The sequence below is a fragment of the Laccaria bicolor genome, genomic scaffold, assembly GCF_000143565.1.
Source record: "Laccaria bicolor S238N-H82 LACBIscaffold_61 genomic scaffold, whole genome shotgun sequence".
NCBI lineage: Eukaryota > Fungi > Basidiomycota > Agaricomycetes > Agaricales > Hydnangiaceae > Laccaria > Laccaria bicolor.
In genome coordinates this window covers 145,825-161,014 of record NW_001889932.1, presented here as the reverse complement: position 1 = coordinate 161,014, position 15,190 = coordinate 145,825, and the positions used below count along the sequence as shown (strand labels likewise).

The 15,190-nt window shown below is 47.3% G+C and overlaps 5 protein-coding genes across 5 annotated transcripts; 2 read left to right on the top strand and 3 right to left on the bottom strand.

Annotated features, from left to right (window-relative positions):
• Positions 1–1,807: 1,807 nt before the first annotated feature.
• On the top strand, positions 1,808–3,715 carry LACBIDRAFT_314483 (uncharacterized protein; the record flags this gene model as incomplete). The annotated part of the gene is made up of 10 exons (XM_001889038.1): positions 1,808–1,926; positions 1,976–2,087; positions 2,137–2,201; positions 2,256–2,409; positions 2,465–2,855; positions 2,915–3,042; positions 3,092–3,286; positions 3,341–3,370; positions 3,424–3,512; positions 3,562–3,715. The coding sequence occupies 10 exons, from the start codon at positions 1,808–1,810 to the stop codon at positions 3,713–3,715; spliced, it is 1,437 nt and encodes a 478-aa protein (XP_001889073.1).
• A 243-nt stretch (positions 3,716–3,958) lies between these two features.
• Positions 3,959–7,281, bottom strand: LACBIDRAFT_334261 (uncharacterized protein; the record flags this gene model as incomplete). Its single annotated transcript, XM_001888994.1, has 8 exons — positions 3,959–5,037; positions 5,115–5,236; positions 5,301–5,487; positions 5,858–6,088; positions 6,211–6,310; positions 6,521–6,540; positions 6,624–6,889; positions 7,208–7,281. The coding sequence occupies 8 exons, from the start codon at positions 7,279–7,281 to the stop codon at positions 3,959–3,961; spliced, it is 2,079 nt and encodes a 692-aa protein (XP_001889029.1).
• Positions 7,282–8,826: 1,545 nt separating this feature from the next.
• Positions 8,827–10,194, top strand: LACBIDRAFT_334260 (uncharacterized protein; the record flags this gene model as incomplete). Its single annotated transcript, XM_001889037.1, has 3 exons — positions 8,827–8,869; positions 8,947–9,929; positions 10,159–10,194. 3 exons carry the CDS (start codon positions 8,827–8,829, stop codon positions 10,192–10,194), a joined length of 1,062 nt encoding a protein of 353 aa, XP_001889072.1.
• Positions 10,195–10,729: 535 nt separating this feature from the next.
• Positions 10,730–13,252, bottom strand: LACBIDRAFT_314480 (inorganic phosphate transporter; the record flags this gene model as incomplete). Its single annotated transcript, XM_001888993.1, has 16 exons — positions 10,730–10,827; positions 10,891–10,920; positions 10,983–11,111; positions 11,167–11,182; positions 11,250–11,259; positions 11,319–11,415; positions 11,472–11,555; positions 11,614–11,750; positions 11,808–11,889; positions 11,939–12,229; positions 12,297–12,617; positions 12,668–12,703; positions 12,758–12,875; positions 12,928–12,950; positions 13,006–13,024; positions 13,082–13,252. 16 exons carry the CDS (start codon positions 13,250–13,252, stop codon positions 10,730–10,732), a joined length of 1,662 nt encoding a protein of 553 aa, XP_001889028.1.
• Positions 13,253–13,547: 295 nt separating this feature from the next.
• LACBIDRAFT_314479 (uncharacterized protein) lies at positions 13,548–13,979 on the bottom strand. Its single transcript, XM_001888992.1, has 2 exons — positions 13,867–13,979; positions 13,548–13,787 (listed from the first exon to the last, which is right to left on the bottom strand). Exons 1-2 carry the CDS (start codon positions 13,957–13,959, stop codon positions 13,629–13,631), a joined length of 252 nt encoding a protein of 83 aa, XP_001889027.1. The 5' UTR covers positions 13,960–13,979; the 3' UTR covers positions 13,548–13,628.
• Positions 13,980–15,190: the final 1,211 nt, after the last annotated feature.

The window sequence follows — 15,190 nt, the reverse complement described above, 5'->3', positions numbered from 1 at the left end:
GATATGCACAAAGCCGCAAAAGGCGCCTGGTCGTTGTTCAACAGTCTTCAACTTCATGGAGGAAGATAACGTGGCAAACGTGGCATCCCTGTTGAATCCCACGATGAGATCAAAATGTTTATTAATATCTGTGTGGTCACTGGTTTCCACAGTCAGCCATCACCTTGCACGAGTACTAATTCCACGTCACAACCGCTCGAAACAGTGTCGAGTTTGTGCCGAAAATCTTAGTACTTACTTTCCGAAAAGTCTCTCCAAAGTCTCTCGCGATGGAATCCTGCACTGGCATCTTGCTGGCATCCTACGGCCAGCCGCACTGTCAAATGTGTAGGCCTGGCCAATCTTTGATATTGTGGGGCCCTAAGTTGATCGAATGGTACGTACTAGTACACAAGACGACTTGAACGTCGTGCATGTGCCTCGATATCAATCATGTGTCATATATAGCGGTTGAACTTCCAGCTACAAGTCAAGGGCGCATCTTTTACCAAGAACCTCGCGGTTGTCCAACGATTGTGACAACATTATGGCCAGCCAACAATGAAAAAAGGGCTTATTCTCAACACACCCATATGAAATGTGGCAAGTTACGTTCTACATAAACGCGTCGAATTTCTGGACTCGACATTTGATTCCTCTTTCACATCTAGATCTGCGCAACATGCGAAGATTATTTCTCCATGTATCACCTTTGAGCGACGCAGAATACAATCTATACGTAGCTGACTTGATGGAGCTCTCATTCACGGATCGTTCTGCTGCCATGCGGCAGGACGAAGACTACGAGCGCGTTATTATTGGAGTTCGTGAAGTGAGGAAGATATCGGTCTGTGACAGTTGCCGACGTCGATATGGTATGTAACGAGCGGAAATGAGGATATGTTTTCTTACTCAGAGACTAGATTATCAGATATTTCTCTCCGACCATCCAGAAGACGGATACTCTGTGTGGGGGCGAATTCTTTGCCGCGATTAGGTTGGTCATCCACGCCTTCGAAGGAAAGCACATAAACCGAGATCTTGTTTTTGTTCAAGGTAAATTTCAAACCCTTTCGCACCAGTCAGTGTTATGCCTAACGGTTATATGAAGCCAAGCCAAGGGCGCTCGTTTATCACGCCCGTCGTTTTTGCCTCAATCAAACAGAGTCAAGTCCTAGGGATCTATGTGCAACTTCAACGCCTTCAGCATTCTACCCAGCAAAAGTATCTCGACGGGAGGAGCGACAGGACTATAACGCCGTTGGATCGTCATCGACTAATAAAATCATTAAAAACATCGTCTCTGGCGCTTACATATTCGCCGGTGCCAATGTCACGGACTCGGGGATGGTCCTCAGGCTCCTACTCCTATGCAAAAATTCCGTCCACGTCACACCCCAAGCCTAATCGATCAAAATGGGTACAGTCTACTCACAGATACTTTTTACCTTGAAAGTTGAAACCTAACGGTCGATTAAGCCTAACTAAAAAATGATTCTCTGTGGGGCAGGGTTATTGACAAAGGGCACTGGAAAATTTGCGTATTGACAAAGACTATGTGCAATGATCCGACAATTAATCGAGAAGTCTACGTACCTTCATCGATTTTTTTTTTTTTTTTTTGTGTCAGATTTAAGTCTATTGGGGCAGAGCCCCATGTCAGACCTTACAACTTTGTAACCTTCATCGATTACCCCCTTTCAAAATCAAGTCCACCAGTGGTATAAAAACGACACATTCTCGTCCCCATCCGTTCTAGAGCTCCTCTTCGCAATATCTGGAGCTAAGATTAAGAACGGCGGAGCAGTCCTTCCTCTTCCTACTCGCAATGTTGGACTCGGATTTTAAACACCCTTTGGACCTCGAGACCACTGCCAAATCTTGCGTCGACACACCTTCCGAGTCTCTGGATGCGCAGTATGATCCAGAATATGTGAGGAAAACGCTGTGAGTCCCTCTCTCTTCTCCGTGTTGTAAATAATGTATAACTGCTCAGACGGCACGTGGATTGGCGCCTCCTTCCCCTCCTTGGGCTAGTATATTCAGTGGCCCTTATCGATAGGACAAATCTCGGTATTGCTAGCACGGCAGGGATGGATCAAGATATTGTGCGTATCGTTCTAGCATCGAAAATCATTCGCTAATTGTTTCATTCAGGGGATATACACAGGAAATCGTTATAACATCGCATCGGCGGTATACTTTCCGTCCTACATTCTGCTGTAAGAGTTCATCAGTTTTACGAAAACTGTGGCAAAGCTGTGACGCGAACGAAGGCAGATCCCCGGAAATATTATTCTGCGAATTCTCGGGGCCCGCACTTGGCTGGCCATTTGCGTCATTGGATGGGGCGGTGCTCAACTTGGAATGGCCTTCGTACCAAATTGGGGCATCCTTTGCGTCTGTCGGGTACTTTTGGGAGCCTTTGAGGTGTGAATGATTGTGTTTATCCGTCTTCTTGATTTATAACACCGATATTCCTCAGGCTGGTTTTTTCCCTGCGCTGGCGTACATTATCACGACTTGGTACAAGCGTCACGAGGTTCAGAAACGCCTCGCCGTTTTTTATCTCACATCGACTATTATTGGCGGCTTCAGCTCCATTTTTGCATTTGGCATCGCAAAATTAGCGGGCAAGGCCAACCTCAATGGATGGCAATGGATCTTTTTAGTTCTAGGAATAATCACGATAATTCTTGGAATATTGACGTGGTTCTTCGTTGTGGACTTCCCCGAGAATAATACCTTCTTGAAGCCGGATCAGACCAAGATGATATTGGATCGCGTGCAGGCTGATCGAGGGGACTCTTCGCCGGACAAGTTGACAGGGCAAAAACTTTTGAAGCATTTGAGCGATCCGTTTCTATGGTCGTATGGTACGTAATACGCTGTTTCAACCTCGTCTTGACATTAAATAACTTGCCACTGAGCGAAGCACTCATGTTTATGGCTTCAACAATGCCGGCATACGCCCTCGGATTTTTCATCACCATCATATTGAACGGAATGGGATTTTCCGAAGAGATGTCTCTTCTTCTTACTGCTCCGCCATACGTAGCTGCTGTGAGTTTCTTTCCACACACTCTACTAAATTTACTCAATCGTTTCCAAGGCTGTTTCCTGTTTTTTCTTTGCGTGGATTGCAGATAAAACCAGGAGACGCGCAATATTTCTCGTCATCCAGACCTTTATGACCATCGCGGGCTTAATGCTCACTGCTTATACCCCTTTACAGAGTATCCGATATTTTGGTCTTTTCCTTGTGGCTATGGGATCTTCAGGCTGTATACCTGCAGTTCTCGCATATGTGTGTGATAGTCCAATTGTTTTTTTCTGGAAAGACGCTGATGATCTATCGCAGAATGCAAATAATGTGGTATCGCACACAAAGGTACGTGGACTTGAGTATTCTTTTACTTATCATCTTGCGGATATGTGATTTAGCGTGCGGTGTCCACTGCGGTCATTATCGGAGGAGGCGGCATTGGTGGAATTGTTGCGACCACTGTCTACCGTGATCGGGACTTCCCCATGTAAGATTCATTCTTTGATGACGAAACAGCTCTTATTGAAAGAATAAAGTTACTTGAACGGTATATGGGCAACCATGGGCTGCCAATTCTTGATGTTGCTCTTGCTGGCGATCAACACTATTGTTTTCACCCACCGAAATAGGCTGGCAGACAGAGGCGAAATAATTATCGAGGGGACGCCAGGGTTTCTATACACTATTTGAAAATCCTCGTTTTGTATCGCCCGCTACGTTAGTAGTGGGCAAACACACTTTGTAGACCTGGCGAGATAATCATCATCATTGTTTAGTACCGGATGTCAGGCATTCGAACTTCCCCGCGAGTCACCTAGTTTGCCACATTGTCTACATATTGGTTCCATCTGAACAACATAACACTTTCTAGCTCATGTTTTAACACCAAGCGCAACGAAAGGAAACGCAAATATTCAATGGTTTATCACTCAGCTAGAGCCGTATGTGGGAGAAACGCTGCACCCGACCAGTGCCAGCCATCGAGAACGATTTTGGGTTCAAATATGTATCACGAACCTCTGCAGCTCGCGGGCTATCTTCGCCAAATTCTGCCACCCTTGTCTCATAAGTTAGCTTGGCCCAATACTTTGACGACTCATAGTCCGAGTGGAATGCGCAAATTATCGCGGCATCGTTGGTGAAATCGTCATAGTCCGCTGCATAACCCTCCTCCTTCAGTAAATTGATCGCTTGAACGATAGTGTTCAACCGTTGGACTGTCTGGTTTGGGCGAAACATAGGAACCTTGTCCCATAACTCGTTGACTTTCACTCGCCGGCTATCGCTCAAAGTCATCTCAGCCTTGGGAAGAGAGCATACTGAGCAAGAGCAAGTGAAGTGGTAGCGAGAACGGAGTAGCCCCTGCCTCTGCTGGCGAGTTTGACCGTACAACTTTCTGGAACTGAGATACGCAACACAGATTTCTTCGCCGACAGGTATGTCGCTCAGCGCAAAAATGCGGAAGTGACCGTTTGTCGGATTAAAAGAGAATCTCGCGTTCGGGGAGCATGAGTGATTGAAGCGACATCCTGTCAAACCGATACCACTTTGATCGTCGGTGAGCGCAAAGGAATTAGTGGCGAAGATGCCGGTGGCACGCTGACCCGGGAAACAGGAACAATCCGAGTGCCCGTTGGAGAGGTGCAGGAAACTGTTCAGATGAGTTGGTGAAAGTCCGCGCAGCTCGGATTGTATGGCGAGCTGCTGTGGTTTACCGGTCGACGTTTCGGTCCTGACGATGACGACTGGCTTTTCGGACAAGATGAGATCTCCTCTGCGGATTTTCTTGGTAGCGAGGGCACAGCAACCTCTCCGAGTGTTCGATTCGCGGATGGTGAAAGGGTCTCCTTCCTTCAAGCGAATAGCGTGAACTTCATTCGCAAGGCGATCAGTGGGATCCGGAGTGGTTAAAGGCGATAGATTGATATCCTCAACGGGGTATTTTGAAAGTGATTCCCGTGCTTGCGCTGCTAAAAGGCGATCCCCTCCGCCATTGATGAACAGGTCTAGATCTGTGTAACGACAGTTATAATGAGCATCATGACGTTTATGGTGGATTACGGTTTGTGATCTGCAGATCAGTACGAACCTTCGTTCGCCTGTTTGTATTTCCCTAGTTCCCGTCGTGCCACAATCCTCCTGTAAATAGCCTTTGAATGTCCAGGGGATATTTTGAGAGTTGCCGTGCAATCTATTTCCGCTTCCGACCACCTGTCAACCAAGAAGTGAGCTTGAAGTGAGCACCACGACAATCGACTACGCGGAAACGCGAAACCTTTCAAGCTTCAAATTCGCCATCGCCCGATTCAGAGGATAAATTTCATTCAAGGGGTCGATCGACAGCGCATGAGTATAGAGGGACCTTGCTGTCCGGTAATCCTCGTTTTTGAACGCAGTGTTTCCCTGGCATACAACAGATGTTTTAATGCTGCTCTCACCAGTACGATCAGACGATGGAATACCTTTTCCTTACAAAGCACAGCGAGATCAAAGCTCGATGGCATGTTTGTTGAGAGGGGGCTTTGGCTTGGGGTCAGGGCGAGAGGAGTTCGTGGGGGTTAATGAAAACAGACGCTCTTAAGCACTGCCTCGTGCCTGAGCGCTGTATCAGCGCTTTCCATCTGGTCGAAGATTAACTCAAGATTGATTCAATAATGGGGCAAGAAAGGTTACAATCAAGCCGGACTAATCTTGACTCTGGGTTGTGGCCGCCACCTTTCTCCCAATATGGCTAACGAAACTTTCGAACAGCTGTCGGTCCCTGCCAACGATCGATTGAAATTCAAGTGAGAGTTCAGATTTCTCAGATGAACAGCGAATGCCAACGCTTACGGTTACCAATGGACGCACCAGGCTCTGTGACTCCTTCGCGGGAGAAGCCATCATCCAATCTGGCGAGCAGGGTCAGGTCTGTTTGAAGCCTGATAGAGCCTGATCCGAAAAAATTTGACAGGAGCCTGGGGTCCTTGTCACCGCTTCCAACGTATTCACAATGAATATATGTACCATATGTGTCACACTTTTCAGGTAGCATTAGTATGTAGCAGTAAGCGTAAGTAATCCCTAGAAATATAATATGTGCAAGAAAATGTACAATGCCGTAGCAACACAAGCAGCAGGCCTAGGTGGAAAGTACGCATGGATGAACGCAGCAAACGCAGCAGCTGCCAACGGTATGCCTAAACCCAAGCCTGCCCCCGCTGCTCCCATCATCCCTTCCCCAGCAGCAGTAGCCTCCGCTAGTCCTGTAGCTCCATCAGGGAAAAATAACTTGATTATGTAGTTCTAAATAGCCACAGTATTTATAGTAGCCTGGTATACAAGTCCCCCCATATGTTGCTTCGGTAGTTCTCCCTTGCATTGTAGTAGACACCAGTAGTCTTCCCTTGTACTGCAGTAGATACCAGTAGTATCTTGGTAGCATCTCAGTTTCCCCCCATACTCGAAGGTAGCACTCAGTAGTTCCTGCCTACAGCAGCTACCTGATCTACTAACAATGCTTATTTTGGCACATGCTGGGGATCACGAAAATAGAAAATTGCATTGCGAGTTCTAACTATCAAACAAATACTAATATGTACCTAGGCTGATAACTCACTGTTGGTATCCCCAGTTCGGCCATCAAACTCCATTTGAACCCGATCCTTGGCGTCACCAACACGCCTAGAAACGATGGCAGCTTCTTTGTTAACCACACCAGAATTATGACTTGAGCTGCAATCACCTGAGCCATCGTTGCACAATTGAATCTGCTCGTGCAGTTGGTGGGCCGTTGCAGCCGTTCGGGAGGGTGTTGGTGAGTCGTCGTCGTTGTGGGTGGGGCCGTGTTCACCATTGGTGGGACGGGGTGCTCGGCCGTTGTCACTGAGCGTGGTGGGTCGTCGTCGCCGTTCGTGGGTGTTGTGGTGGGCCATTGTCAGCGTTGGTGGGGTGGTGGGCCGTCGTGGGTGCTGGTGATGAGCTGTGCTCGCCGTTCATGGGGGTGCTGGTGGGCCATGGTGGTGGGCCGTTGTTGGCGTTGGTGTGGGCCATTGTTGGCATGGGTGGGGTGTGGCGCTGGCCATCGTTGGCGTTGATTGGGAGTGGTGGTGGGTCGTCGCCGCTAGTGGTGTTACCGTGTGTTGCTGCGTGTAATCGTCGTTGCATGCAGTCATCGTCATGCTATTGTCGTGTGTTCGTCACCTTTCCTCGTAGTGTGGTTGTCGTCTCCTATCGTCGTAGTGCAGTTGTCGTCGTCTATCGTCGTCGTCTGTCATCGTCATCCGTCATTGTCGTCCATCGCTGTTGTGTCATCGCCGGCTTTTGTCGTCGTTGCGTTGTGCCGTTGTAGTTGTCGTGTAGTCATCTCTTGGTGGGTCAAGTCAGTTGGGTTGGGACAGGGGTGCTCACCGATGGACGACGACGACAAATCTGACATCGTGTAAGATAAATGTACGTGGTGTCAGTGGTGGGAGGGAAAGAAAGAACGAACGATTGTGGTTGAACCTTCCGTGAGAAGTCAACATAGAATCACGTGGCATCGGAGCTCGAATGGACTTAGAAACATTTCTGATTCAGAATTAGGCAACAGCACCGGTTTCATCAGCATGATTTCTATCTTCTCCGATACTTGCTCGATCTTCATGTATATTGTACGCGACGTATACAACATCAATATTTCAAGAGTCTAATGCAATTTTCTATGTGAATGTACCGGGACAACTAATAATACCCAGGCTACTAATGGTAGTGTGAGGTTAACTCAAGCAACTCGAGCAACTGACATCACTTGATGGTGTATCAGGACTACTAGCACATGACTTGTAAACTACCAACGTCTACCACCTTCATACCAGCCTACTGGGTATATTGTCAGAACAATGGGGACAATGTATACAAGGGGCAAACTACCTATACTTTTTTTTTTCCTGATGTCCCACCACTGCGTCACCTGAAACCACTACGGCTCCAGCTGCTGGTGTTCCTAGTGCGACGGGGAGTTCGCAGTGGGCACGGCCGTATGTCCCGACGAAGAAAGCGGATGCTGCGTCGACGCCTGTGGAGGAAGACACGTGGACGCTGGTGACGATACGCGGTGCGATGTTCGTGGTGGAGAGGGAGAGATGGCATGGCGGTGGGAAGGGCGCAGCTAGGGGTTGAGTAGAGCTTACAGGCCACATTTCTCGTTTTCAGCTGTTTCATCGTCAACATCCATAGTCCATGCGTTGAATGGCGGAAACTCACGAATACCCAAAGCAGGATTAGGCACTCTTCCGACTTGTGATTGTAACCTCTCTTGCCCCATTATTGAACCAATCTTCATTCAATCTTCGACCAGGTGGAAAGCGCTGATACGGCGCTCAGGCCTGTGCATGAGGCCTGAGGCTGTACTTACGAGCGCCTTTTTTCATATTCACGAACTCCTTTCGCCCTGACCCCAAGCCAAAACCTCTCAACAAACATGCCATCGAGTTTCGATCTCGCTGTGCTTTGTAAGGAAAAGGTATGTCATTGCCTCATCGTACTGTTGAGAGCAGGATCAAAACATCGGTTGAATGCTAGGGAAACACTGCGTTTAAAAACGAGGATTACCGGACAGCGAGGTCCCTCTATACTCATGCGCTGTCTATCGACCCCTTGAATGAAATTTACCCTCTAAATCGGGCGATGGCGAATTTGAAGCTTGAAAGGTTTCGTGTTTCCGAGTAGTCGATGGTCGTGTTGCTCACCTCTTGGTTGACAGGTGGTCGGAAGCGGAAATAGATTGCACGGAAACTCTCAAAATATCCCCCGGACATTTAAAAGCTATCTACAGGAGGGTTATGGCACGACGGGAACTAGGGAAATACAAACAGGCGAACGAAGGTTCGTACTGATCTGCAGCTCACAATTCGTAATCCACCGTAAACGTCATGATGCTCATTATCACTGTCGTTACACAGATCTAGACCTGTTCATCAACGGCGGAGGGGATCGCCTTTTAGCAGCGCAAGCCCGGGAATTACTTTCAAAATACCCTGTTGAGGATATCAACCTATCACCTTCAACTACTCCGGATCCCACTGATCACCTTGCGAATGAAGTTCACGCTATTGGCTTGAAGGAGGGAGATCCTTTCACCATCCGCGAATCAAACACTCAGAGAGGTTGCTGTGCCCTCGCTACCAAGAAAATCCGCAGAGGAGATCTCATCTTGTCCGAAAAGCCAGTCGTCATCGTCGGGACCGGTAAACCACAGCTCGCCATACAAGCCGAGTTACGCGGACTTTCACCAACTCATCTGAATAGTTTCCTGCACCTCTCCAACGGGCATGCGGATTGTTCCTGTTTCCTGGCGGGTCAGCGTGCCATTGGCATCTATTCCACTAACTCCTTTGCGCTCACCGACGATCAAGGTGGTATCGGTTTGACAGCATCTCGCTTCAATCACTCATGCTCCCCGAACGCCAGATTCTCTTTTAATCCGACAAATGGTCAACTCCGCATTTTTGCGCTGAGCGACATACCTGTTGGTGAAGAAATCTGTGTTGCGTATCTCAGTTCCAGAAGATTGTATGGTCAAACTCGGCAGCATAGGCAGGGGATACTCCGTTCTCGCTACCACTTCACTTGCTCTTGCTCGGTATGCTCTCTTCCCAAGGCTGAGATGATTTTGAGCGATAGCCGGCGAGTGAAAGTCAACGAGTTATGGGACAAGGTGCCTATGTTTCCCCCAAACCAGACAATCCAACGGTTGAATACTATCGTTCAAGCGATCAATTTATTGGAGGAGGAGGGATATGCAGCGGACTACGACGATTTCACCAACGATGCCGCGTTAATTTGCGCATATCACTCGGACTACGAGTCGTCAAAGTATTGGGCCAAGCTAACTTATGAGACAAGGGTGGCGGAATTTGGCGAAGATAGCCCGCGAGCCGCAGAGGTTCGTGGTACATATTTGAACCCAAAATCATTCTCCATGGCCGGCACTGGTCGGGTGCAACGTTTCTCCCACATACGACTCTAGCTAGCTACGTGACAAACTGTTCAATATCTGCGTTTCCCTTCTTATGATGAGTTGTGTTTGGTGTAGAATTTAGTGTGCGGAAAGGTAGACTCGAGCCAAGTCCCTTTTTGTAAAGGGAAGACAGTCGTTCAATCGATTACCGTAGGCTGACTCGGGACTGGTCCGACGCAAAGAGTTCTGAATCCGGAACGTCCTCGGTCCGAGTCTAGCGGAATGGATAGATAGACGTGCGGGAGCGATTCATTTTTCAATCTCACTTTGCAAAAACGACGCCAGCAGGATTTGAACCTGCGCCCTCAAAGAGGAACAGATACGGAGGGATTCGAATCTGTCGCCGTAACCACTTGGCTATAGCGCCTTCGCTTTTTCTTCTTGAAGGCTTCTGATGTCGGCGGTCGGCAAGCGTCCAATTCTTCGTACTTTGTTGACGGAAACAGGGGAAATTGGACTGGATTAGAGCTAGGAGGTCATATACTAATTTTTGTGGCAACAACTTTTGTGGAAGGTGTACGATCAAAATTGGCCGACTCATAGGTGCGCCGATATACTGGTAGGGCATAGCACTTCACTTTATTTGGGAACTCCCTCTCGCTTTCGACGATATTTCACACCACTAACTATACATTTTTACATATCAAGCGACATTGACTCTCTTTCAAATTATTTGCTCTGTAGGGTGGACCAAACCAATCTCAAAAGATATCTTCGCTCGTGGTTCAGATTCCAACAGAAGCTTCACGTTTCGCCTCGATCTCAGCGGCGAGGAGCGCATCAGGGTCACGTCCCTTGACTTCGGGAAGTAGAAGGGTGAAAACTGGATTGAAGGTAATTATTTCGCTGATCGAACGCATAGGGCTTGATGGAAGGAAGGACTTACATGCGCCTGTGATACAGCATCCAAAGAAAACTAGCGTTTCGAATAAAATTATCCATGAAGAAAGGAACATTATGAAATGGTAAAGGACGTACTCCAAAGAACAGCTGGCGTTCCAATTTTTTTCGAAAGTGTGTTGAAGACAAGCGCAGATATAATGGCGCCCGCTTTGCCTGACGCCGCTGATATACCGTGCGCTGTGGCGCGGAATCGGGTTGGGAATACTATTTGTTGAAGGTGTTTCTTCAAACAACCCAAATGAGGGAGAAGAGGGCTTACCTTCTGCTGGATAGCACTAATCAAGAGAAGAGTACCGGTTATTTAGTGTTGAAAGGAGCATTCATAGAGTGTTGAAAACGTACATAAGTCGTGCTGTGGTATTGAAAGGTTAGGTTGCTAATTAGTTCCTGCCGATAAACGGAAGGGCTCACGTGTTTGCTCCAAAGTTGAAGAAGAATTGCAGGAACGCAAAACAAACGATAAAGGCACCCCTACTCAGTTCGTGAAATTTGCCAGCCAGAATGCCCACTTGTAACTCATAATAAGATGGTCTGAAGCGGATGAAAGATTGAGTTTAAACGCACGGAAAAGGGCGGCCATTAAGAATCCCTGGATTTGGATCCACTTTCGTCCCAAAATTTCGATAGTAAAGATTGAAGCATAATAACCTGGTCACGAACCATTCACTTGATATTGGTACGGAATAGTAGAGAGACGCCGACGTACCAGGTACAAATCCGAGAACAGTAATAATCATATTACCTGTGGAGATCTTGAAGAGTCGGTTCCATTCCGTGCCCGACTTCCCATCAAAGCCGATTTGTGCTAAGACGACGTTCTGGTTCAAGTTGATGCCATAAAATCTGTGGAGTGGATGTGTTTCGGTTACGCGAAATGGACGGAAAGAGGGGTACACCCACGCGATGTCCAGCAGGAACCAGCACATGCAAGTGCTAATGAGGAGTTTTGCGTGTTTCCATTCAGAGAAGTAAATTAAGAATTCTGTAGAGTCGTCAGCTACTCTGTGCAAGGCGGGGAAGTGAGACCATGCCTTTGAAGTGAGCTTTCTTTTTGATTAAGACTTTCAGCGGCAAATCTTTGTCGTCCATGGACTCGTTCGTCTCCGCCACGATCTCTGCGCTTCCATTTTTTGAGGGTTTTTCATCAGCATCGGCTTTCTCCTTCTCGAATTCTGCGATATCACGGGGCTGCGCTTCGGTGTGTTGCCCTGCGAGCTTCAGCTTCTGCGCGGAGATAAAGCGCGTAGACTCTGGGAGAGTAAGACGTTGATAGAGCGTCCCGAATGCGGGAATGAGCGAGATTCCCACAACGATGCGCCAGACTAGGGTAAACAAAGAAGTAATTGGATAATGAGTAGTAATCGTTGACTGTGATAAGGGTTATCGTACCTCCATCGATCTTCGAAAGCTCATTTCTTTCTTCAATGGCGGGCCGATAAATGGCTAAAACGATCAAAGTAGCTAAACTCCCAACCAAGCTCCCCCAGCCTTGGTTTGAAAATATGTACGCGAGCATGGTGCCCCTTTTGCGAAGGTTGGATCGGTCGGAGGTGATAGATGCAGACATAGGGTAATCCCCTCCGACGCCCACCCCGAGAAGGATACGGAACATCCCAAGGTAGATGAGGCAATGCTCTGGGGAGAGAGATCCGGTGGGGGTTGTGAGCGTTAGAATCGTGGCGAGGATGATGAGCATGAGTTCTTTCCCATCTGTAATCGGGTGAGTGATTTGTTTTGTGTATGGAACGCGGAAACTTTACAAACTGCTTTTCGACCGAGGGAGTCCGCGGCGTATCCTACAATCCAAGTTCATCCAATGATTGCGAAGTAAATTCAAGAAACGTCTTCACCGAAAGCGAATTGACCAATCACGCTGCCAATATTTGCACCTGCTTTGACGAACCCTTCGAGGTTAGGAGGCAGACTTTTACCCCCATACAATCGGTATTGAAGCATGGTAGAAACAGGCTATACGATTCATCATCAACCCGGCTTACGAAGTGAGAGAGGGAGCGCTTACGTTGATGATAAACAAGTCGTAAGCTACGGGACTCTTGTAAGCGATCAACGAAACATCCTACTAAGGTTCATCCCTCACCGTCTAAGAAGAAACCGACCTTGCAAACGACAAAGTTAAAGCATTTTAGGCTGGTCCATGAAAAGTGGCAACGTACTCCAGCAATTCCCAGCAATTTGACTTCGGTGAACGTCAACACAAATGCTGGTCTTCCGTCAGACCTTTCAAACTCCTCCAAGGCGGTTTCATGTGTGGCCGACTCTGTCAGAGAACGTGTAGCTCCTGGTGACGATGCAGCTTGTGGATGTCCTTGCAGTGACACTGACATAGCCTAGCAATTGGCGATGGATCTGATATGAGGCGAATTCGATGGGTTGAGATGAAGCGAGAGGTGTACCGTTTGCTCTGGTGAGGGGATCACACAGAGAGGGCGAATTTATGGTCGTGTGCCAATAAATAAGTTGGATCTCCTTGGATCTCCCTCCCCCAGTTCGGCTGCCAAGCCCTTGACACGTCCAACCGCGTGATTGATCTGTTGGGGCGGCAAGTCGCATGAGGCGAAAATATTTGAATCTCAGCGAGGGACGTACCTTGATAAGATGGTCTTCAGTTTCTGCTCGTGTGCCAGTTTTTCATCGATAACTGAACACTCTGGACCTGATGTCACTCCTGACGGATCCTCCGATGTGGTATCCTAGGGGCATCTAAGGGCGTCCTGTGCAAGTCCTGTGCACAACAACAATAAAGGTTCCGACTAACTCCAAGGGGGCGAAATGCACCACCAGTTTGAAGTTGATTGGGAGAGTGGCAGGAGGTGGCAGGGCGGCAATGGGTAGAAGGCAATTAGGCTGATTTTGGGCAAGCTTGGTGAATACGTAATCATCCTACAAATTCCGAACGAAATACTTACACTACAGACCGACGATCACAGAATATACACACTTGAGACAGGGTCCAAAGAATATTCAGGACAAATTTGGACATATGTACCTCCATAATTGTGGCCATTTGTAAAATAAAGAAGCTGGTGTGCATCCGGAAAACATCAATTGTCAAAATTACAAAATGAAGAAACAATAAGAATGTTGAGCACATTCAATTTACATATCTAAACAATTTCTTTGGGAAATAATCTTGGTAGCCATGGCAACACCACTCAGCTGAAGATTATGTTGAAGAATAAAATAACGGAAATGACCACTCGTTGTGCTCAATGTTCTTATTGTTCATCAATTTGAGATTTTGATAATCAATATTTTCGGGATGCACATCAGCTTTATTATTCAACAAGTGTCGACAATTATGGACACGAGAAACATAGCGCAAGATCCCAAACTGGGATAGCCAGAGCAAGTGCGACACCTTTTCCGGGCTGGAATATTGCGGGGGCAGGTTAATAAATATGTAGGGTAATACTCTTTGTTGTAATTGCATTTTACCCTTTCCACAAAGAGGAAAGTGAATGGAAAAATTTGAATGTTCCCACTCGGAATAGTTGAACAGATCCGAACAAAGAGTCCTTTCTCAGAAATTTCATTCTTTCCCGCCTCTTTTCACACCATGTATCAATTTTCCATGGCATGCGAAAACAAAGAATCCCTTTCCTTCGGCTTTCCTCTTAATCTTACTCAACTGTTTAACTTTTACTACAATATCACAAACAGGAAAACCTTTTAAATATTTCAGCTTTTGTTCGCCCTTTACCAGCTAAGAAAAGGCAAAACAAATTTCTTGGCCCGGATGTTTAAAAATCCCATGCCTTTCCCCACCAGAAAAAAATTGAATATAATCAGGATGCTCCCGGGAAGAAAAAGTGTCGCACTTTCTCAAGATATCCTGATCGGTAATGTTGGGCAATGTTTCTCGTGGGAGGTACCTTTGCCTAGATCACACATTGGACCCTGCCTCAAGTGACAATATGGACGACTTCACAGGCTAACAAGGAACCCCGGATCGAATAAAATCAAATGATACCACGCCAGCATACGCGGAGCGATCGATCTAAAAATAGAACTGGGTTGTACTTAGCCAAAAGGTGCGCACCGCGACTTTCTTTGACTTGTATACAGCTGAACAGAGCTGAACTCAGGAAAGTTGTGTCGTTTGTTGAATTACCTTTGACTGGTGTGTTAGGATGTGGAGATTGGTTCAACTTTTGGTTCTACGTCATCAGTTGATCCTTATCCTAGACCGTGTTATGGTTAAGAACTGCCGTCTTTGAGATGGACGCCCATTCTTTCCTTCCCCTACAATGAAACTCCTGTCT

What these genes read in the sequence shown, in the direction of transcription:
- LACBIDRAFT_314479 (XM_001888992.1), bottom strand. Translation starts at nt 13,959, where the DNA reads ATGCACACCAGCTTCTTTATTTTACAAATGGCCACAATTATGGAGGTA. An exon ending in TTCTTTGGACCCTGTCTCAA is followed by an intron (nt 13,788 to 13,866) that starts GTGTGTATATTC and finishes GTATTCACCAAG; the next exon opens with CTTGCCCAAAATCAGCCTAA.